This window comes from Phoxinus phoxinus, assembly GCF_949152265.1.
Source record: "Phoxinus phoxinus genome assembly, chromosome: 3".
Lineage (NCBI taxonomy): Eukaryota > Metazoa > Chordata > Actinopteri > Cypriniformes > Leuciscidae > Phoxinus > Phoxinus phoxinus.
In genome coordinates, this window is record NC_136878.1 from 36,629,226 (window position 1) to 36,653,378 (window position 24,153).

At 37.0% G+C, this 24,153-nt stretch overlaps 3 protein-coding genes across 7 annotated transcripts in view; 2 read left to right on the forward strand and 1 right to left on the reverse strand.

Annotated features, from left to right (window-relative positions):
• The first annotated feature begins 2,766 nt into the window (after positions 1 to 2,766).
• bspry (B-box and SPRY domain containing) lies at positions 2,767 to 11,588 on the forward strand. Its single transcript, XM_079607868.1, has 6 exons — positions 2,767 to 3,318; positions 4,166 to 4,264; positions 4,922 to 5,152; positions 6,380 to 6,405; positions 6,509 to 6,633; positions 10,484 to 11,588. The coding sequence occupies exons 1-6, from the start codon at positions 2,923 to 2,925 to the stop codon at positions 11,017 to 11,019; spliced, it is 1,413 nt and encodes a 470-aa protein (XP_079463994.1). The 5' UTR covers positions 2,767 to 2,922; the 3' UTR covers positions 11,020 to 11,588.
• Positions 11,589 to 14,365: 2,777 nt separating this feature from the next.
• coq4 (coenzyme Q4 homolog) lies at positions 14,366 to 23,465 on the reverse strand. The gene is made up of 7 exons (XM_079607946.1): positions 23,117 to 23,465; positions 19,253 to 19,399; positions 17,908 to 18,004; positions 17,690 to 17,792; positions 17,475 to 17,604; positions 17,226 to 17,319; positions 14,366 to 15,369 (listed from the first exon to the last, which is right to left on the reverse strand). The coding sequence occupies exons 1-7, from the start codon at positions 23,352 to 23,354 to the stop codon at positions 15,177 to 15,179; spliced, it is 1,002 nt and encodes a 333-aa protein (XP_079464072.1). The 5' UTR covers positions 23,355 to 23,465; the 3' UTR covers positions 14,366 to 15,176.
• Positions 23,466 to 23,940: 475 nt separating this feature from the next.
• Positions 23,941 to 24,153, forward strand: part of traf2b (Tnf receptor-associated factor 2b) — a 31,445-nt gene continuing 31,232 nt past the window's right edge. For 2 of the 5 annotated variants that reach the window (XR_013796955.1, XM_079607942.1), the window contains exon 1: positions 23,950 to 24,065. The gene's annotated coding sequence lies outside the window, so the exon portion shown is untranslated. Of the gene's footprint in view, positions 24,066 to 24,153 lie in introns of all 5 variants that reach the window. The other 3 variants (XM_079607943.1, XM_079607944.1, XM_079607945.1) reach the window with 2 other exon arrangements.

The following is a 24,153-nucleotide window of genomic DNA, read 5'->3' on the forward strand; positions in this document are numbered from 1 at the left end:
GACTGACAAAAGTTTATGGTTCATCATGATAATCTTCACAAATGAACGCAACTATAATGACTTTCATGAAGCCTAAATACAATCAGCAGACGTAAAAAAAGCTAATCGTAAATGATAAAAGGAAAATTATGCATATTATGAAAATGTTGTTCAGCTGAATTCGGTTCAGTGTTGATTCAGTTCTGTTGTAAAGATCATCAATTATTAAATTAGTTCATTTCATCTATGAAGCAGTTCTGCAAAAAAATATGTCATCGTCCAGTTCAATTCAGTTCAGTTCTCATACAACAGCGTCAGTACAGTCAGATCAATAATATTGTTGAATATAAAGTATCCCCAACTAAGAAAGCCAGAAGCAACAGTGGCAATGCAACCAAACTCCATCAGGTGACAGAATGGAGAAAAAAACCCTTGGGAGAAACCAGGCTCAGTCAGGGGGGCAGAACACGGTTCATTATGATTTAAGCTGCATCACAAGTCAGAATTAAGATTGGGATTGGTTGCATTCAAATATTCATCCAGTTCCTTTTGCTTGAATATTGATTCGTCACGTCAGTATGGAGCCAAAGCTGGATGGCTGTTGTGTCAACGAGGCCTTCACAGGGAATGTCTTGTAGACACGGTCTCGACTGACCTTCAGGGCTGCGTTTTGATCATGTCTAGGTGCAGGTCCACCATCTTATCTGGATATGGACCGGATCTGGGTGACTACGGTAACCTCGGGATAAGGATGAGACAGACAGACTAATATTACTGTAGATGCCATTCTTCTTATGATGTAAAAAGTACATCGGGTGTTGAATTGTTCCCGGTTCCAGTTGACCTAATTTATGCAGCCTATAACAATCATTTAACAGATATGAATAACAGAAAATTATAATGTGTTATGTTTATGGCAGTTTAAAGAGATGTAGTCTAGGTTTAAACTGACAAAGTGTGTCTGTGTCTAGGCTAGGAAGACTATTCCAAAGTTTAGGTGCTAAACAGGTAATGGGTCTACTACCTTGATTTTGATATTATCAACTGGCCAGAATTTGAGAACGTAATAGACATGAAGGACTATAATGCATTAAGACTACGGCCACAGGACTTCAATGTCACCATCACTAAGCTTCTGACAAGTCTTTTGGTCTTTATTTAAAAAACAATTTCCCTGAACGTTCGAGTCGAATACAGTTTGCAAGAGCATTTTAATAAACACAACAAGGATAACTTTTCCCGTTCGGTGTAATGACGTTTAATGTTCCCGACAACCTCTGTAAGCCAGTAAAAGTTTTTCAAAAGTAAAAGCTTTTAAAAATCACTTGAAGGCATGACTGATGTTGTCACCATGTTCTGTTAGTTGCATAATCGTGGACTTTAAGTTTTTTTTTAATTCTCATCATGTGTTCCTTTGTTCAGTTTTCCTGCTCCTGATTTGTGTTCTTGGTTTCAGCTGTGTTCTATTAATTACCCTATATGTTTGCTATAAGTTGATCCCTCACATTAATTCTCTGTTTGGTCTGCTGTTTGATCTTTGTTAAACTTCATGTTGAAACTAATCTTCTTCTTCGTGTGCCTTCCTGCAACCGCGCTGTGACAGAAGACCGAACCTAATATAGATCATGCAGCTCGATTTGCTGCGGTGGCTCGTGAGAGCACATATTTTTTGTCTCTAACTGGAAGTTTTTTTCGTCTCGCCATCCCGAGCCCCTACGACGATGAGACCTTGAAGTCATTGTTCTGGATAGGGGTGAACTTTCACCATCCCGTTGACCTCCCAGACACCACCGGTCTGAACGGAAGAGAAGCCATCATCCAGAGAGCGTCCGTCCCTGATCCAGGACCCAGCCAGACTCAGCTAAAGTTATCACCTTCGACCACGGAGAATGTGCGAGAGCCCCCCGGCTCGTAGACATTGAGGGACCATCCACCGTGACAAGTGAGCCAGAGCCTGATCTTTATTAAACTTTGTGTTGGAACTAATCTTCTTCGTGTGCCTGCATTTATATGTGGATGTCACTTCCAAAACTTTGCAGTGTGTAATTGGTTGTCAGTCATCTAAGCAGCATGAAAAACAAAACTTTTATTCAATGGATTATAGACTCAAATGTGTGCAAAGAGCGCTCCAATAATAATAACTAAAAAATCTCAGTTCATCGTGATCTCACAAAGTTCCATTATAATCAATGAAGCTGTCTACACTGCACAATGAATCTCTTATCGTGTCTATATGATTTATTAATGAGAGGTTTCGCGAGTGTGCAACACTGAACATAAACTCAACTCAGTTGTTTAAAGCAATACATGGATTTTATCCAAAAATGTGATTCCAAAGATTTGAGTCAAACACCGTTTAACAATAAGCAACCCCTTTAACAATGCTGTACTCCATGTACAAAATGTATAGCGCATGAACTCGTGGACCCCTGCAGCGGTTGCATATTGTAACTCAATAAATTCCATTGCACGCCAATAGCTTGAATTTATTTATTTTTAAATACCATGGTAATATTTCACCTTTTTTATATTGTACCATCTAATTTGTATTTGAAATGTTTTAATTGTAATAGTTGTGTAGCAAATAAACTCAGTAGCTTATTTAATGAATAGAGAGTTACACATTAACAGAGCAGGGTTGTCTGATTTCAGTCAATATGCTACATGCAAGATCAGATGACAAATTAGCATATTGCAAGTCAAGAACAGTCCCAAGTTTCACGTGAGTATAGGCCAATGGTCACAACTGCAGACAATTTTAATTTCAGACTTGCGCACTCTACAACCAGTCCACTTCCGTGTTATACACCTGCGATAGGTAGGCAGGGCTCTAAAACTGGATACACCTGCGCTACGGGTATTTTACAGTATACATCAGCGAAACCAGGCGAACCCATCGTATTTTATTCTGCTTAGGAACTTAACATATTATCTCTCGGTGCAATGAGTATGGACTTTAGACTTTGTGAACTGGCAACGGTGTCCTTGCACGTCAATGACCTGGAGACTGACCCTGGACTGGACGACTATCCAAAACATGAAGACCGAATACGAAGTGAAGGCGAAGAGCCCTTTTGTGCTCTTGTCACAGACACCAATGTCACAGTTAATGGAGAATCGTCGACAAAACCTGTGCGCAAATTTGTGGAGACCCCTGTAGGCAGCGGTGCAGACTCCGTATCGACTTCAGGAGAAGCGAAACTGTGTCCAGAACATGAATGCGAACAACAGTTGTACTGTAATACAGAAGGGAGACTGAAATGCTCGCAATGTGTGGTGGATGGAGCTTGTCAGGGTCATACAGTGACAGAGCTGGTTACCCGGGCAACTGTAGTAAGGGTAAGTCACTATTAGTTAAATAACATAATAAGTAGGCTAGGTTTCAACGTATAAAACATTGACAAAATAATTCATAAAATATGAATTCTTCCCTTAAAATATAACTCTACTGTTAAAATAATCATGTAGCGAGAGTTTCACTTTCAGCAGTCTGTGCATTTGTGTATATTCACAACGAGAGGGCGTGGTCAGTTTCATTACGTCAGTAGCCTACGTTTCAGACGCCCCAAAGTTACCTGAAGGCTCACTAAAATTGAGGTAGAAACGGCTTCATTACATTTATTTTATCACTACAATGAGATGTGTATATTACATATGGTAAAATCTAAGTTGTTATATATACCCTCATATAATTCGCTAAAAGATAGCTTCATAAAAAAAATTCTGGCAGTTTTTTTTTTTTTTTTGCATTGTATTGTATTGCATTTCATTGCATTGCATTGCATATTTTGTATTCACTAAAAAAAACTATCTTAACTATCTTTCCCATACTGTAAAAAAAAAAAAAAAAAAAAAAACATTATGTTGATCGAATACTGATTATGTTTTTTGTATTTCAATGTGGTACCCTTAATGAACCTGAGGACTCACATCAACAGTGGACTCACCTGTGTTATAGAGTGTTCAGAAAAAGTATTTGAACTCGTTAGATAACAAAATATAATTTAGCATAAAATGCAAAATAATGTGAGATAGCATAAACATTTCCTCCTTTCAGACACTTTTTCAATACAGAAAAATTCAGGTCATATCCACATTCCTTCACATTCCTGCCACCTGCATTCAGTTGCTGGTTTAATGCCTCTTACGTGATCTTGGAATCAGTATTCTTCTTTGTATTAAACAGAATCAGTTGGTGGATGTCTGCGAAAAAATGCAGCTGCAAGCCCTGCGGATCGAACGATTCATTGACCGTACGCTTACAGCAAGAGAGAAAGCTGTACAGGTACCTGAAGAATTCACTTATTTACTACTTCCGAACATGCAGAAAGAGAGAGGGAGAAAGAGAGAGAGCATTATTACTGTGAATTAACCGAGTCAGCAGAACTCACACAATGGCAACCATGTACTATGGTAATATTATGTTATCGGACATAAGTGGACATAATATCACTATATTTTTGGCCAAGGTAACTTGTTCTGTAGGATTTCAAATTATTTTTTTGGTAACACTTTACAACAAGGTTCATTAGTTAACATTAGTTAACTATATTATGAACTAATAATGAATTGCACTTATACAGCATCTATTCATCTTCATTCATGTTAGTTTCAACATTTACTAATACTTTAGTAAAATTGACTAATACTAATAAAAATAATTACTTTATTAATAAACTACTTTATTAATTGTTAACATTAGTTAATGCACTGTGAACTAACATGAACATACAATGAACAGCTGTATTTTTATTAACCAACATTATCAAAGTTGAACAAATACAGTAACAAATGTATTGCTCATGGTTAGTTCATGTTAGTTCATACATTATTGTATTACAACCTTGTAAAATGGTACCGTTTTTTTATGTCCCTGGTGTTCAGATGAAGTGTAGTTATAACTGTGTAATATGTTATTGTAATTGTGTTATTTTATTGCTAGATTGATGCAAACAGTGCCAGAGAACGAGTGCTGGCTCAGGTGAAAGTGGTGCGTGAGGCTCTGGAGGAAGAGGAGCAGCGTCTCCTAGAGGCCATACAGAGAGAAGAAGAGCGCGTCGAGCAGTGCCTTCTCACTCAGAGAGCACACTGGACACACACTCTGGAGAAACTCTCTCACACACGCACCAGCCTGGTGCACTCACTCACACACTCCACAGATGCCATGCTTGTGGTGAGTGACTGAAGAAGTCAGGAGTGTAAAAAGTGAAAAAATAAAATTTCAAGTATATACTTTGTCAACGAAGACGTCATACTAAAGAATTAGAAATTAACAAGGAAACTAACTGATGACATCAAAAGACAGAGTGTGAAATCTTTTTGCCAAATTTCAGGAGATTTATGAGATTATCATTTTTTTCCTTACAGCAATGAGATTTTTTGGGCACAATCCAAATCTCAATTAATGATTCATTCACTTTATGTATTCACACAATATGTATGATCATCTTGTTTATGGTGCCAGTAAGAAGAATACATATTTGAAGTTATTGAATTAATTGGTAACACTTTACAATAAGGTTCATTAGTTAATGTATTAACGAACATGAACTAACATTTAGAAATACATTTGTTACAGTATTTATTGATCTTTGTTAATGTTAGTTAATAAAAAACAAGCTGTTCATTGTTTGTTCATGTTAGTTGCATTAACTAATCTTAACAAATACAACCTTTGACTTTAATAATGTATTAGTAAATGTTATAATTAATATTAACTAAAATGTATAAATGCTGAAGAAGTATTGCTCATAGTTCATGCTAACTAATGTAGTTAACTAATGTTAACTAACCTTATTGTAAAGTGTTACCAATTCATTACTGTACTTGCGCATTCAACATAAGTCAGAAACATTATTCAAAATGTATAAACATAAAACAAAACTGATAATATTTGGAGTATTTCTATATTCTTAATGCCATTTTTTTGTTTTGATTTTTTGATGAAATATGACCTGGACATTTCCTGATGAAATTTACCCCAGAAAAGCTGATTTCTTTAAAGTACCTGTTAAATAAAAAATTTCCCAATGCTTCAATTTTCAAACTTATTGAGGAAAACAAATCAATCAAATTAAAGGTAATTTGTCCTGACAGCATACGGTTCTAGGATACACATCACATTCATCAGCAGATTTGAGCATAATTTGACATTTCATAATTGACATTTGAGCGTAGTTATAAATAGAGTACAAGTAGTATAGTAGTGAGTTTCAATAGATGACTGAATCCCCAAAATAATACTTCAAATCTAAAGTACTCAACACTCCTAAATCAGTTTCATTTTTTTTTAGTTTCAGTTCATTGTTTTTCTATGTAGATAATCAATTCATTTGTATGACTAAATTACATTTGTGATATAATCCACTGATTTTTGTATTTTTGTTCTTTATTTTTTTAGAGCTCTAACGAGGAAATTGATGGCAGGTAATTTCAGTTTGCAATAAATGCAACAATTAGCCCACATAAATAAATAAACACACAAAATGAGACAAGCTGGGTGATAAATGACCGTGTGACTGTGTTATAGGATTGAGGATGCAGATGGTATTGGTGAACCTAGAGATACAGAGCAACTGAGTTTGAACAGAGGCTGCAGTGACAGTAAACTCATGGTGGGTTTATGGGCCAGTGCATTGCTGCTCGGGCCGTCTGGTAAGTGTACTTCTATTTACATTTACACAAGACAGAAGTTCATTTAAGACAGATTCAGTATATATATCGCATGTAAATCCATGATCAGAGACCCCCCAAAATGAGCCTCAAACCCTGCTTACATTTGGATAACATATTCAATGTGATATCGTTAGCCTCATAGCATAATTGCCTAAGTCATTTTTTGGCCAAATTGTGATATCTGCGTATTTTTACTGTCCTTCCACTGCTGCATCATCCTGCCTTTCTGCCTATGTCCTTAGCTAATCACAACACTTATTAGGATCCAAAAACACTATCTGCCTTAGTCATCTCTTTGACTTAGGCAGTTTTGATACAAACAAAATGGCAAAAAACATGGAAAGACAGATGTCCAGAAGTGATGTATTAGCTCTTCTGTTTGATTCATTTTCATCTGGTAAGAGTTCATATTTCTTAAATTTAAACTTTTCAAGTTTAAATACAGTTTATAATCCCTTTGATTGACTGAAATTACATTTAGTGTCTATAAACTGTATTTAAACTTGAAATCACATTTTTTGCTACAAGATAAGTAGCTAGCAAACACTAGCTAAATATTACCTCATTTCTGGTCAGAACATCACCATAAAAAGACATTTAGGTAATTTTAGGCAAGTGAAGTAATTTTTCAAGCATTTACTTTAAATTTTTAAGGCGAGACACGGCAGGCAAAAACATCGTTTTTTTTTCACTGGTCAATTTTAAGATTTTGGGCTATTTGTCTTCAATAACATGTCTTCTTTCAGACTTGTGGTGAAAAAAAGTCCAAAATACACATTTAGGTCTTTATTTTACTAACTTTGTCTATTTGCGTCCGTAGATTTCTTAGAAATTCAACAAAAGTTTGCGCTCTAAATCTCTGTCTCACCGCGATCGCTGTCTGCTTCCTTTTAATCACGCAAATGTCTGGAAAGCTCTCTCTCTTCTGTACAATGCTGTCGGATCCAAATATGGTCATTTCCTTTTAACCAGTAACCAATCGTGAAAGTAAAATGGGCATTTAACCCTAAAAGCAAAATTTCATTGGCTGATGTCAATTTCTGACAGCGTGATTGGTTCAGATGCATCACGTGATGCGCTCTGACATTTAGATGTGTGTTTTTGACTGTTTTTCTGCTCAGTTGAAGGCCATAAATGCTGTGTTTATAAGTTTTGATGTGATTTAGGTGGTTTGTATTGTTGTTGCTAATGATTTGATAAGATATTTTGTCAGTAAATAGTTGCTTCCACTAAAAAAGTATGAATTTTTACATTACAAATCTTTATGCCTTTTTCTCAAAATGCCTTTTCTCTCATACTCTAAGTACTAGACAAAGAGCACAAAGTATATTTACATATACTTGGTATCAAAGAGGTATCTGTCTTGGTATCCGCAGTAATGCAGTCGATGTACCGGTCTGTCGTGGTGAAGAAAGAGCTGAGCCGCAAGGCGAAGCTCTCGATTTACCGGTCAATCTACGTTCCTATTCTCACTATATGGTCATGAGCTTTGGGTCATGACCGAAAGGACAAGATGGCTGCTCGTGAAGTCTTCGTCGTCGGTTAGGAACCTGGGTGTGCTCTTTGATACCATCCATCCATCCATCCATGATCCATCTTCTTCCGCTTATCCGGGGCCGGGTCGCGGGGGCAGCAGTCTAAGCAGAGATGCCTAGACTTCCCTCTCCCTAGACACTTCCTCCAGCTATTCCGGGGGGACACCGAGGCGTTCCCAGGCCAGCCGGAAGACATAGTCCTTTCAGCGTGTCCTAGGTCTTCCCCGGGGTCTCCTCCCGGTGGGACGTGCCCGGAACACCTTCCCAGGAAGGCGTCCAGGAGGCATCCGGAACAGATGCCCGAGCCACCTCAGCTGACCCCTCTCGATGTGGAGGAGCAGCGGCTCTACTCTGCGCTCCTCCCGAGTGACCGAGCTCCTCACCCTATCTCTAAGGGATCGCCCAGCCACCCTGCGGAGAAAGCTCATTTCGGCCACCTGTATCCGGGATCTTGTCCTATCTGGGGCCTATGTCACCAATATTCGACCAGGTAAAAAGGTTGGTGACCCCACAGTCCATGGCCTCCGGCTCTCCAGTACTTGGCTGATGGTCAAATCCGGTACAAGTTGGAATTTGAGTCTGAATGGGAAGACCTGCCTCAGCGAATCAACATCCCCAAAGAACCATTCTACTGGGTCCCACTCTTTCCTGCCCAATTTCCAATTACTCTCAGGAAATTCAATGACTTGCAGGCAATGAAACCAGTACTACCAAGAGTGGCCCACCAGTACTATGACAACCTCCCTCATCAATAGACAGTGTGAAAATGAGTGTGCACAGCACCTGAGTAGAACTTGGTGGGAAAGGAAAAGTGGTTAAGGTTAGACATTAAGAAACAACTTGGTTAGGGTTAAGTTACACATCTTGGTTATATTTAGGAGAATAAAAAAACTATGTTTGCACAGCACCTGAGTGGAACTTCGATTAAGGGTGGAAAAGGAAAACAGTAGTTAAGGTTAGACATTAAGAAACAACTTGGTTATAGTTGGCAAGTTACACATCTTGGTTATATTTAGGAGAGAAAAACAACTTTTGTTATGTTATGTTTGCATTTATATGTAAGAGAAAAAAGGCCTAAGTCATGGCATGTTCTGCCTAAGTCACTTTTATTTGTTAGGCAATTGGTGATGGATATTTTTCTTTTTGCATACTTGTTCACACATCTGGTTGAATGTACTGTTATAATATCAATAAAAAATCACAATGTGATTTCTAAATATTGTGTTTTTTCATGTTTTCCAAAAACGTTGAAATATGACTTAGGCAATTATGCTATGAGGCTAACGATATGATAAAATCAAGTGTAGGCCTACTGTAATATTTTCAGGCATTGACACATTTAGATTATACACTGCCATTCAAAAGTTTTTGATCGGTAATATTTTTAATGTTTTTAATAGAAGTCTCTTCTGCTCACCAAGGATGCATTTATAAAAAAATAAAAAAAAATAAAGTAATATTGTTAAATATGATGACAATTTAAAATAACTGTTTTCTATTTTAATATATTTTTAAATATAATTTATTGCTGTGATCAAAGCTGAATTTTCAGCCTCATCAGTCTTTAGTGTCACATGATCCTTCAAATCATTCTATAATTTGATGCTCAATACGGATTTGATGCTCAAAAAACATTCATTATTATTATCAATGTTGAAATAGAAAGTTCAAAAGCATTTATTTGAAATAGAATATTTTGTAACATTATACATGTCTTCACTGTAACTTTTGATCAATGTATTCATCCTTGATGAATAAAAGTAATGTTTTCTTTTCTTTTTTCTTTTTTTTTATAAAATAAAAATTATTACCCCAAAAATTTGAACGGTAGTGTTTAATGTTACAAAAGCTTTATATTTCTGATAAATGCTGTTCTTTTGAACTTTCTATTCATCGAAGAATCCTGAAATAAAAACTGTTTTTAACATTAATAATAATAAATGTTTCTTGAGCATCAAATCATCATATTAGAATTATTTGCTGAATAAGGATCAGGTGACACTGAAGACTGGAGTAATGATGCTGAAAATTCACAGGAATAAATACATTTGAACATATTCACATAGAAAACAGCAGCTTTAAATTGTAATCATATTTCACAATATTACTGTTTTTGTTTTGTTTTATCAAATAAATGCAGCCTTGGTGAGGAGAGGAGACTTCTTTCAAAAACCAAAAACGATCAAAACATTTTGACTGCAGTGTACTTCAAATCACAAATTCTAGATCCCTTACATTCAACTTCTCATTTTCTTGCTCTGAACATCATCTTCACATATCCCTCTCTTCTTTAGCCCACAGTTCAACTATGCTACACTTTGAAAATCGAACGGTCAGTCATCTTCTCTCCCTCTCCAACGATCAGCACACCTTAACCTTCCTGGCCAAACGTCAGCGTCAGTTACCCCCCTACGACCCTGCGCGCTTCGACAGCTGGCCTAATGCCCTCTGCTCCCCTCCCATGTCCTCTGGTACTCAAAGCTGGGTACTTGACGTGGGCACGAGTGCCGCCTTCAAAGTGGGTGTATGCTATGCCAGCTTAGAACGCAAGGGGACCGGCAATGGCGCACGTCTAGGCTACAACTCAAAATCATGGGTTCTCTCGCAATATGATGAAGACTTTTCTTTCTGTCATGATGGATGCAGTGTGGCTATCGCAGTGGCTAAGAAGCTCAAGAGAGTGGGACTGCTGCTGGATTGGCCCAGTCAGACCCTGCTGTTCTATGATCCTGAATCTGTGTCAGTGCTGCATGTTGTCAGACATGCTTTCAGCGAGCCACTGCTGGCTGCCTGTGCTGTGGCTGATCAGAGCATCTCTATAGTGCACTGAACACCGGAAGAATGTTAATAAGATCTCGAGATCTTGAAGGAACGGTAGATGTAACGTTATGCAATGTCATTTGAACCAACGAAATATATTTTTTAATTGTTTTACATTATTTGTGCCATTGAAGACCAATACATGCAGTAAGAAGAGAAAGTGTGATAATGTTAACCACATTGTTTGATTATTTAAAGAAACAAATTATTCAGAAGCCAATCAGTAATTCCTTGATTTTGCCAACCTGCTTAAAAGAGCTACAACATATATGTAATTGAAATATTTTTATATTTAAGCATGTTAAGTTATTGAAACTTAATTTTAATATGAATTCTTAATCTCTTTCGAAGTATTTTGTTTGTGTTAAAATTAGTGCAATTATTGTTGACTATATTTATTATTATCTGCATTTGAAATGTAGGTTTGTCAACAGTACTGGCTGATATTGAGTTTTCATGTGACCACGTGAGATCGTGGCTCTTATGTCACAGCAGAGCAGGAAACTCTGTTCTGACCTTTATCTGATAATGTAGATGCCTATTCTGTATTCATGCAATAAAATGTCGACTGAAATAGTTAAACCATTTTGTCATTCTCTCATTCATTTAAATAGTTTTTAAAATACTATTCTGGGATGGCAATTCAGTGTTTCAGATTAATTTAATGATTTAGATTTTTTTCAATGTTTAGCCATTGCTGCAAAAATGCTCTTTCCTCTCTCTGTCACTCACTAACTCACTCACTCACTAACTCACTAACTCACTCACTCACTCACTCACTCACACACTCACTCACTCTCACACACACACACACACACTCACTCACTCACTCACTCACACACTCACTCACTCACTCTCTCACTCACACTCACTCACTCACTCACTCACTCACTCACTCACTCACTCACTCACTCACTCACTCACTCACTCACTCACTCACTCAAACATCTCTTCTATTTTTGGTCAAAAGGGCGTGGCCTGTATAATTAGTTATACAAACTCCTTAATTACTGTCCCATACTTTTTCTTTTTAAATGCTATAAAACATCTTGAATTTTTCACCAATATCTAATTTAGTGATCTGCTTATAAAATAGTATTCATAAACAACATAATATTTACATTGGCTTTAGTGATCAAGAGAGTTTTGTATTCCTAAATGAAAATAAAGGGGGTGTTATTTGCTCTAAGTGCAAATAGTGTTAAATTCTATTTACATTAAGTAAATACCGATATAGAGATGCTGCAGTATTTGCACTAAGTGTAAATAGCATTATGGTATTAAGTGAAAAATAAGTATTTTCTTTGCAATAAGTGTAAATATTTGTTATATGCTATTGGTGCACATAGTGGCAGATACTACAGTATTTGCACTTCACTCTATTGTAGTTTATTATAAAAGTATGCAATAATAACAACACATTAATGCAGTATATGATTATTAAAATGGATATGCTGTGATATGCATTTGGAAAAGGGAGAACAGCGAGTTTATACAATGAAACATCTTACTCAACACGCCACTGATTCTGTTGTCAGTGGTATTTATTTTGTAATTTTCTCAATCAGATATATGGTGGCCGTTAGTGTAAATAACCTCTGCCAACAAGGTAGTGTCTGTTTGCACTTGGTGTAAATAGACACTTTGATAAATACATCATACATTTTAAACGTATACCAATAAATATGATTTCAAATCAACACAGTAATGTATTTTTTATACTTTTTAGTACAAGTTTTGTCTTAAAACACCTAAAAACATGATGTCTGATTACAATCTCTTCGGAATTTATCTATTTAGAAAAGGAAAAACTCGATCATAATCTTCAGCTTTCTCTATTCAAAAGTGGCAGTTTTATACATTGGGTGTTAGATCAGTTACATCCATAATTGCATATACAACTTTACATTGTTTAAATAAAGTTATACCATTGTTTGAAATTAAATGGAAGATATTAAATTAGTAACTTTTCAGGAATTGTAAAAAAGTCTAAATTTACTCAATCCCAAAACTATTCAGCTAGAGTGAAAGATTTTCGTCAAATAAAAATACAAAACTGCCACATGTCTTCAGAACATATATTGTCCATGGCACGTTGTTGTCAGTTTTGAGACTCAACAGCAAATGTCTAATAAATGTAGGCTATATCATATTATGTTCCAAAAACAATAAAAAAACACATGGTTCAGAAAGTCCTTTAATGAACTGGACGCTTTTCCACTGAAGTCCAGGATGTTTTCCTGCCTTTGGTCCGAGATGCAGGGATAGGCTCCAGCACTCCTTCATAGAAAATGTGGTATATAGAGAATGCACAGATCAATGATTTTGCACAATGGTATGTGTAACGAGCACCAGCTGGAGTGCCCTGGTTGTCCACTAGAGGACACTCAACCCCAGACTATTGCCACTCAGTATTGGACTTCATAACCCATCATCCTCTGCCTGGTTTCATCTGCTTCTCATTATTAGCTCCGTCTATAAAAGCCTGTTTCCCTCACTCAATCTTTGCAATGTCTTGTATATCTGCAATGCTGAGGCTTTCTATAGTTTCTTTCTTCTATAGTCTTGGTTTTTGCATGTGCCACTTTAACTTTGTTTGTTTATTATTAACTTGGATTATTTACCTGTGTTTTGACCTTTGCCTGGCTTTTTTGTTTACATCTTTGAATTACCCCTCAATAAATACTTTGTTCGGATCCTCAGCCTTTGTGTTTCCATGCAGTTCATGAAACTAATATGGCACTGTGAAATTTTTAGAAGTCTGTTTACAACCATATATATTTATATATACATATATATATATACATATACATATATATATATACATATACATATATATATATATATATATATATATATATATATATATATATAAATCTGCTGTGTATAAAAATGTGCAATGTTTTTTTTTTCCGTTGTTTTTTTCAAATACTTTTCTGTATATTTCCCCCCTTCTTATTTTTTACCCCCCACCCCCCTATACACAAGAAGGGAAACATATGAAAAGACCATTGGGGAGCACTTTTTTTCTTCTTGCTTTTTACACATTGACTGTGTGCTGTAAAGTGGCTAAGGTCAAGGCCAGTGTCTGGAAGGTTGCTGGTTTGATCCTATACCAGAGAGAACTGTGTTCTTCCTCCACTGTGCAATTAAGCAATACAGTTATGTTACCATTATTATCTAAAACTTCAGTCCCACTTTATATTATATACTGTCTTTAACTAATGTTAACAAATACAACCTTTGATTTTAATAATGTATTAGTAAATGTTGAAATTAATATGAACTAAGATTAATAAATGCTGTAGAAGTCTTGTTCATTCTTACTAGTTCATGTTTTTATTTTTATTTTATTTAACCTTTAATGTTAACTGAGGTAGTTAACTTATGTTAACCAAATCACCTTATTGTAAAGTGTTACCAAGTAATGCAATACTTTTTAGAGAGAGTAATCTAATTACTCTGTTGAAGATGTAATTAGCAGAAGCTAGTAATTAATCACTTTTTTAGAGGAACTAGCCTAGCAGTTAGGGTTAGTCAGATTAAAACACTGTGCCCACTAGAGGGAAGCAGAGGACAATATTCTTTTTCTTTTGGTTCACAATCAGATAACATACTTTACTTATGCTACAGTACATTTGAAATGGATGCAAAAACAAACAACTATAATAATTTTCATTACATTTGTGATTTTCTTATTTAGATGTCAAGTTAAAAAGAAGGATATGTATAATTTAACAAAATAATCATAAAATAAAATAAATTCAAATATACAAATTATTAAATTACAAAATTGAACATCACTGTGTTGAGTAAAAATGAAAGATGCCACATGTACTGGTTAAACTATGTAAAAGCACCAATGAACAATCCAGAGGTCAGTTCTAATAGAATATTAATATTAATATCCTATAACAAATAGATGTTTACAAAAAGTTATTAAACACTCCTTATCAGAATAACTTCATCTTCTTCCTGAATGATCTAATTGATTCACTATGCATGCCATAGTATTTTCTCAGAGTTACATGACATTTATTTTTAGGCATTACTTCCCCTTGTGTGAGGAAGTACGTTGTTACCGATGGGATGTATGGAGCTTCCGTGTGGGGCTCTCCCACAAGCTAAAACTCCCATCAGTTATCTCAGTTAGACGGGTTCCAGTAACTACGAGTTTGAGGATGTCTTCTTGCTGGATGGGAACAGATTGACAGGGGCTGGCTCAATGTTCAGCTGGTGTCTGAGTTCAACAAGGTTCTGGTCCCAGCGCCGTTCATAGAAGACGCTCAGAACACATCTGGCACGACTGCCACTGCGCAGAGCCCAAGGTCCCAGAGACTGAACCAGCAACTGTAGACGACTGACGCAAACACATCAAATTTGACTCATTACTGTAACATTATGATTTTTGATTAAAACAAGTTAAAGACAATACAACAAATTCTATCAAAATGTAAACATGCCTTGATTTACAGTAATTGGCCATTTCAAGGAAAATGTGCTTTATAAGTCATGAAAATTGTTGCAAAAATATAATGTCTATAAAATTATTTTTCTTTTGGGGTGAAATATGACTGAAAATTCTTGATATGCTTTTGAGAGGATCATCCACATATATTTTAAAGGCAAATGTTTCCATGGGACAAAGGCAATGATACCTTAAAAATCGAATTACCGGTAATGTTCTAAAATAACCATCATATTTAATTGCCCAGATACAGAAATATCTTTCTTTACTTCAGAACATTCATCTTCTAAATTGGTTTACAGACAGAATTTCCTGCATTAGGAGGAAGCAGAAAATTAACAGCAGGATATGAAATTTGCTTGTGGTGACATCAGAGCCAGTAAAGCTTAACAACTGGTCAAGAATGAAAAGTGTCATCATAATTAAATCTTCCATAATGACCATAATGAAACATGAACTAAACCATATTATAACAGAGATATAAACCATAATATAACATGAACATGAGAATGGGAAATACTCTGTGAGGACAAATGTTGGTTGTAATCACGGAAAATTTCAGCAGAAGGGGACATACACATTTACTGTATTCCTGTTATTTTACAATTCGAGATGAAGCAACTCTTCAATTGATAAGATGACAGAACACACTTGATCGCTGTTCTATTTAAATACTCATTTTAATTTGTTATTGGTTGTACATCTACATAAAGGAATTTTTGCGGTTTCATTACAAGTTAGGGTTAGTTCACCTAAAAAAGTCAATTCTGTCATCAATTACTCATCCTCATGTTATTCCAAGTCATTTCGTTCATCTTTAGAACACAAATTAATGTATGTTTCATGAAATCTAAGAGATTTCTGTCCCTCCATTGAAAGTCTATTTACCCAAAACTCTGGTCTTCAAATGTTCATACAGAGATCGCAAAAGAAATCTTATGAAAAAAGACGTGAACGCTTTATATGATGAACAGATTTAATTTAGGCTTTTATTCACATAAACATTGATCAGCGAATGCACACAGAGCAAATTTGGTAAATGGAAGCTCAAGCATGCTTGCTTGACGTGTGAGAACCAAAGAGGTCACTTCTCGCACGTCCCGGCAGCACATTTCAGCTTTCGCAAGAACCAATGACTTTTTTTCTCACGAGTCAAGCATGTACTATTGACTTTCAACAACCATATTTGATATCCTCTATGTATGCTCACTGGACAATGTTTATATGTGAATAAAAGCCTAAATTAATTCTGCTCATCATATAAAGCGATCGTGTCGGAAGACTTGGATTACTGCTCGATTCAACTTACTTTACGTTCTTTAAAAACTTACTTTACGTTCTCTTAATGAACATTCTGAACCATCCGAGTTTTGGGTCAATAGACTTTTAATTGAGGAACAGAAATCTCTCAGATTTCATTCAAATATCTTTAATTGTGTTTCGAAGATGAATGAAAGTCTTGTGGATTTGGAATGACATGAGTAATTGATGACAGGATTTACACAGAAAATGTGTAAATCCTGTTACCTTCGGCCAGTTACCACAGAAAATAATGTTGACTCCCAATATGTTGATTCGCTTTGACAATAATACACTTACTTATAATAAGTTATGTGAAGCTTGAAGCTTTTTTGCTTATATTAATTATTGATATTATTACTTTTAATAACATTAGTAATTGACAGCATATTACAGTTGGTGTCCACAGAGCTAGAAATCTTGTAATGAACTGGGAACATTGAACTCACCTGACAGACAGTCGGAGGGGTCCAAGCGTTGCCCCCAGAACACACATGGGCAGGCCAGTCTGTGCAGCTTCAAACCATTTCACAGCAACCTCACCTGTGGGTAAAGAATTTATTTACACAAAACCAAAAGCCTAAAACCTGAACTTATCTAAAACTTCTAAGGGATAGTTCTGGACGTATACAACAAATCAAATCTCTAAACACCTGAAAAAGTGGACATGGTTTTGTGTTACGTCACAAAACTCTCACCTAGCATATTGGTGGGCATACCAAGCAAAGTATGCAACAGGTCGTGAACTTCACGATATCGTTGCATGACATACGCTAGCTCTTCATTGTCAACAAACTTCACATCAGCCCTCGAGTCGGGGGTGACTCTCTGAAAAAAGGTGAGATGACAATGGTTAATTTGGCCTATTCGCATAATGTTACATAACAATTTGTGTGTTTTTCCTTTGTCTTACATTTTCTTCCAGAAATCGGAGATACTCTCTTCCTAAAGTCCCATCTGGCAGAGCAGACATCTGAGTGAGGTCTAATGTAGATAAGCGGATCCTTGGACGCTCTCTAAAGACACAATTTGAAGATAAAGGTAGTATTAAAGCAGTATGGATTACCAAGGAGATTTGATGTCCATTATAAATGATGATAACAGTAGTCAAAGTAACCAAATGAGACATACACAAGAATAGTGCAGCCTTCAGAGTCATTTCTCATCCGATCCCTTAACCTGATCAGGGCCTGGTGACCTGTGGTTTCCCCGAGCACTGCGACCATATCTGTTTTGGTCAAATATGTTAATTTACATGCACATTTTGAATCATAGGGATTACTGTAAGAATTCCAGCTCGCATGATTTAGGAAATCCCCCAAAAAAACACATTTAAACCATAAAAAGGCTGTTGCGGAGGGATGTTTGGTTTCATTTGCCACCTAATCTTTTCTTTAAAAACAAGGAAAACATCTGTGTGACAGCACAAAGTTTGCGGCATGCCAAGAATGTGTTTATCCACAGAAAGCTCTGCAAATTTCCAGAGAATTGGAATATCTGTCATACACAACATTCCACATATTTCCAATCTCTTGTGTTTGTATAATACATTTGTAAAGTCACTTTGAATGTACGTTCAGTATATGAACCAATAAAATGTCTCCCCATTCTTCCACAGAATGGATTCTGCAGGGTTTCCCTCAAAAAGAAGATTCCTTCTGCGTCTACTGGTGGTGTGTCATCTGCTAACATTACTGTAGCATTTCTGGTTCAAGACTCCGGGCACCCAGGAAATTAATGTTACAGTAAAAAGTTAGAGTTGTTATTAATAATAATAATTAATAATTCGTTACATTTATATAGTGCTTTTTCTGAGACCTCAAAGCGCTTTACATAGAAGGGGGGGGGGGGGGGGGGATCTCCTCAACCTCCACCAATGTGCAGCATCCACTTGGATGATGCAACGGCAGCCATATTGTGCCAGAACGCCCACCACACACCAGCTTACTGGTGGAGAGGAGACAGTGATGAAGCCAATCAGTATATGGGGATGATTAGGAGGCCATGATGGACAGAGGCCACTGGGCATATTTTTGGCCAGGATGGGACTCATTTTTAGGGGTGTAAAAATCCTGGGATTTTTAATGACCACAGAGAGTCAAGGATCTCGGTTTTACGTCCCATCTGAAGGACTGCACTCTTTGGCAGTATAGTGTCCCCGTCACTACACTGGGGTGTTAGGACCCACACAGACCACAGGGTGAGCGCCCCCTGCTGGCCTCACTAACACCTCTACCAGCAGCAACCTGGATTTCCCAGGAGTCTCCCATCCAGGTACTAACCAGGCTCAGCCCTGCTTAGCTTCAGTGGGCTACAGGGTGATATGGCTGCTGAAGTATCGCTTTCACTAAGATAAGACAATTGTGGACTTTCCACCCATTAATACTGAAAAGGAAACTATCAACTGTAAGTGTAATCAAGAATCCGATATGCAATCATCACCTACAGTATAGGTTAACACCATGTATAGCCTCACCATGTCTGTAGGGGTTCTTTAGGGCAGCCACTCCAGAACCAACAGCCAAAATAGCCTTCTGGACCGGGCTCGTTGGGATGTGGCTAGGATACAACCTGCCATCGTACTGATGTGAGCCTGAGCTTGTGTACTGCTGTCCAGTGAGTACTGAGTACAGAAGAGAGAGTGATGGAGTTGAACAAATCCTGAGAGTGATCACAGTAAACAGACTCAACTGGCACTTAGAGGCTTTTGCATCTGAAGTCTTCATATATATATATATATACACACACGACTGTAATGTGTCTGGATGTTTCTTTTTTGGAACTGATTTTAATTATTCTCAATGATTTGCATTAAATTCCCATTACTGAAATGCAACAACAACAAAAAATGAGCCTGGTTTCTCCCAAGGTTTTTTACTCCATTCTGTCCCCTGATGGGAGTTTGGGTTCCTTGCCACTGTCACTTCTGGCTTGCTTAGTTGGGGACACTTAATATTCAACAATATTATTGAACTGACTGTACTGATGGTGTTTTATGATAAATGAACTGAGATGGATGATGACATAATTTTCGCAGAACTGCTTCATAGATAAAATTAACTAAATTAATAACTAATGATCTTTACAACGGAACTGAATCAACACTGAACTGACTTCAGCTGAACAACTGTTATCCTGTTATCATTGTAAAGCTGCTTTGAAACAATCTGTATTGTATAAAGTGCTATAGAAATAAAGGAGTTGGGACAGTAAAATGCAATAAAATCAAGAATCTTTCATTTGGTCGTTCTCTTTAACCTTTATTTAACTGACAAAACTACAGAGAAGATTTTCAATGAAAACCTATGAAAACCTTTTCACAATATTCTAATTTTGAATTTGGGGTTTTCATAAGCTGTAAGCCATAATCATCAAAATTATAATAGCTTGTAATATCTCACTTTGCCTGTAATGAGTCTATATGATATATTAGTTTCACCTTTTACTGAATTATATAAATTAACTTTTGCACGATATTAATTTTTTTTTAGTTTCACCTGTAAGGGTATTTTGAAAATATAAATATATTTAGATTTTCATGGCTGCAACACACTCCCACAAAGTTGGCACAGAGGTTTGTTTAACACGGTGTCACATCAACTTTCCTTTTAATTACACTTTTTAATCATTTGGGAACTGAGGATACTAATTGTTGCATTAAACAATTTGCAAGTAGATTTTTTGCCCAATCTCGCCAGACCGCGCAGCTCAACAGTCCGTGGTCATTGTTTTCTGATTCTCCATTTCATGATGGGCCATACATTTTCAATAAGAGACAGATCTGGACGGCAGGCAAGGAGTCAATCACATCCTCTATACGGTAGTGTCTACGAAATCACTCTGTTGTAGCATGTGGTGAATGAGGCCTGGCATTGTCTTGCTTCCCAGAAAATATGTAATCCTGATGTCATTAAATGTACAATCCCAATATATGCCTTCATATCAATGGTAGCCTACCTTCACACACATGCAAGTCACCCAGTCCAGATGCACCCCATATCATGACGGACAAAATACTGATGAAAGTCTGGATGATCGCTTTTTCGTCTTTGGGACTGAGTACTCAAATGAAATGTCTGTCCACACCACACCACACCCCCAGCCCCCCACCCCCAAACAAAGCTGAAATGTCGACTCATCTGACCGCAACACACATTTCCACTATGTTTTGGACCCTCTAGATGAGGTCGGGCCCAGAGAACTCGCAGTTTTCTCCTTGCGTAACAGATTTGAGTTGCATTTCTTGATGCAGCAGTAGTTAAGTGACAATGGTTTTCCTGAGCCGTTATACTTCTGAGCCCATGTGGCTATTTTTTAACACAGTAGCATGACGGTTTCTCATGGAATGCCATCTGAAGGCTCTTAGGTCTCACGCATTCAACAGAGGTTTCCTGCCCTGACCTACACCAGGGGTGCAAAATCCTGCTCCTGCACAGTTCATCTCCAACCCTAATCAAACTGTAAACCCTAACGCTCAAAATAATTAGTTGGTTTGAGTAGGACAAACTTAAATTAAACGAATTAGTTCAGTCAAATTAACTTTTATGAGTATTTAGCACTTTCTTTTTCTTTCAAGTTCACAGAACTGGTATATTTTAAGTAAACTGAACGGTTTCATTGTTTTGAGTTTTATGAAATTATTTTAATTTAGACAAACTTAAGTTTAACTGAAATGGCTGGCATCTCTATTTCCCAGCATGCTTTGCCGATGGCACTCGAAAGGGAGAGTAAATGCTAAAATTAAGTGGAATATGTTTTTTTAGTGATTAATGTTTTGTTATGCTAATTTAGAAGAATTTCTGTTAATGTTGGTTTTAGGATAGTTACCATCATGGTGACAAGTGGTGCATGAGCTTGATTTAAGAGCAAATTATACTTTTATATTGATGCATTCATACATCAAGTGCTTCTGTATAACATACTATTGCTAATATGTTAGCAAATTAGTATGTTAGTGAATTAGCTTGTTAAAGCTAACTAAGTTTATGCTAATAAAAGTGCTCACATTGAGATTACATGAAAGCTTTAAGTTAATTGTATGAATTAGTGTACTCATACATTTTAATTGTTCTTAATTTGAAATGTAAGTACAAAATTAAAATCGGCTAGTTCTGCGTACTTAAACTTTGAATTTCAGAACTTAAAAATTGAGGCAATTGATTACCTTAAATGTTTTGAGTTCTGCCAACTTATTCGGGTTTACAGAATTAAGGTCTTTAGGATTACTTGAAAATTATAGGCAGGTGTGTTTGATTAGGGTTGGAGATAAACTGTGCAGGAGGAGCAGGATTGGGCACCCCTGCCCTACACAGACTGAGATTTCTCTGGATTCCCTGAATCTTTTCACAATATTGTGTATGCTATGGTAGAAGGTGAAAGACCTAATTACTGTAATTTTTCACAAAGTGGTGAGCCACCATGACCCATCTTTGCTTGCAGTCTCTAGGTGGATCCTCCTTTTATATCCAATCATGAAACCCTCACCTATTACCAATTCAACAGCTAATTGTGGACAGTTTCAAAAGTTCAACTTGGGCATTCTGTCATCTTTTTCACTTTTATTTAACCTCTGTCCAAACTTTTTGAGTGTATTGATGCCATCAAAATATGTTTATATTTACAAAATACAATTTAATAATATAAAAAACTTTTTCAAAATTTAGCCTATATATGTATATGTATATAATATGCTTGCTTGTCAGGAAAATAATGTCACTATAAAAAACATCTGGTCTACTCTACAACATTTTTATTTATTTTTTTCCTTCCCCATCTTTAAAATACGAGTCGTTCGTTGGTGACTATTTGGCTTGCTTAGTTTGGGGACACTTATTATTCAGTAATATTGTTGATATGACTGTACTGATACTAGACAACCACTGAACTGAGCTGGACAATGACATCACTATTCATCACTAACATCTGCAGAGTTGGATTTTGTTTGCACCGTCCCCTGATAATTTGTTCCCGTTTATCACCGTAAAGCTGCAATGAAATTATCTGTATTGTACAAAGCACCATATAAAAAAAGGTGACTTGACATGGTAGGTTAATTGGTACGATACAGTTTAAATCTGTCGCTTGTTGAAATGCAAGGCAACCCTAAACACATGCATTTCGACTATTACATTTAGTAAACAATCAAGTAGCCTACGTTGTGCTGGATGACAGACAGACAAGGTCTAACGTTTCACAGTTGGCTACTGGTTAGCCAGTGAGCTACTTGCAAGGTCAGACATGCATTTGCAATAAAACATCCTCCTACACTATTATACCGTGCAATTTTGCAGATAACATCTAACTATGGAAGTAGTTGAACTCTAAAAACGTATTAAAATACCTCCAAATGACCGTAGACAATAATATCCTCGAGAGGTTTTTAAAATTCTACGGAAATAACCCGGAAGCCCACACATCATGTTGTGGTTGAAGGGGCTGCACTGTCTGCGAGGAAGAACCTCTTTACAGTCTATGGGAAGAACCAGGGGGGCAGTGTTCCGAAAGACATTGAAGCCGACCTGGGCGCCGCCATTGGCTAGCGGACCCCCACCTGCTGTTAGCATTCCATTGACTCCCATTCATTTTGGCGTCACTTTGACAGCGAATAACTTTACATCTGAGGCGTTTAAAGACACCGTTTGTCCATTGTTTATTTCTAAAGAAACACGAAAATGTATAAAAGGCTCCATTACCTTGTATCTTACGTTATGGCCCCGTAGAAGCAGTTTTTGTAAAAATAGGCTAACGATTGCGTCATACCCGCGCGACTCTGTCGCACAAGTCGAAAAATTACCGTATGGACAGGCAGAGAAGCTCGTAAGCAATCGGGAGGACGTGGAGGCATAAAGTCAAGAGAGAAGCCCATAGAGAGTGATAAAGTTGCTCCCGTTGCTAGCTCATGGACAGCTAATGCTCACGCTCTCCGTCTCTGCGAGATTCGGAAGGGAATGATTCAGATTTCTCTCGGCACAGCGACTAGAAGACCTACAGGTTGCTCACGTCACATCTACGTCGTCAAGCTCAGTGCGAGTCTGCGCAGTTCGCCTTGCGATCAGGAAGTGAGTGCTTCTAATTGACTTCATTTCTCTCCGTTGGAACCTATGGGGTCGCTGTGTCCAGTTTATATACTGTCTATGGGAAGAACTGCCTTCTCTTTGACTCTTTATAGCTGTGGCTGTGCTGTGGGCGTGTAAGCCACACCTATCTCGGTGTAAGTTACATGATGACACGATTCAAGAACACTGACGGTTAGTTTTTTTTTCCCCCACATGAGTATTTGCTAGTATTTGGTGAGTAACTTTAACATATTTTCTCAGTTGCTTCTATTCACATTGAGTGTGCCGAAATCGTGACATGTTGCCTGTAGTTGGACAGTGT

Excerpts from the sequence above, each read along its gene's own strand:
- coq4 (XM_079607946.1), bottom strand. The coding sequence starts at position 23,354 with ATGGGAGTCAATGGAATGCTAACAGCAGGTGGGGGTCCGCTAGCCAAT. Across the intron at positions 17,605-17,689 it reads TCCGATTTCTGGAAGAAAAT|AGAGTCACCCCCGACTCGAG; the intron begins GTAAGACAAAGG and ends ACCTTTTTTCAG. Across the intron at positions 17,320-17,474 it reads TATGCCCACCAATATGCTAG|GTGAGGTTGCTGTGAAATGG; the intron begins GTGAGAGTTTTG and ends CTTTACCCACAG.
- bspry (XM_079607868.1), top strand. The coding sequence starts at position 2,923 with ATGAGTATGGACTTTAGACTTTGTGAACTGGCAACGGTGTCCTTGCAC. Across the intron at positions 3,319-4,165 it reads CCCGGGCAACTGTAGTAAGG|AATCAGTTGGTGGATGTCTG; the intron begins GTAAGTCACTAT and ends TGTATTAAACAG. Across the intron at positions 6,406-6,508 it reads AACGAGGAAATTGATGGCAG|GATTGAGGATGCAGATGGTA; the intron begins GTAATTTCAGTT and ends ACTGTGTTATAG.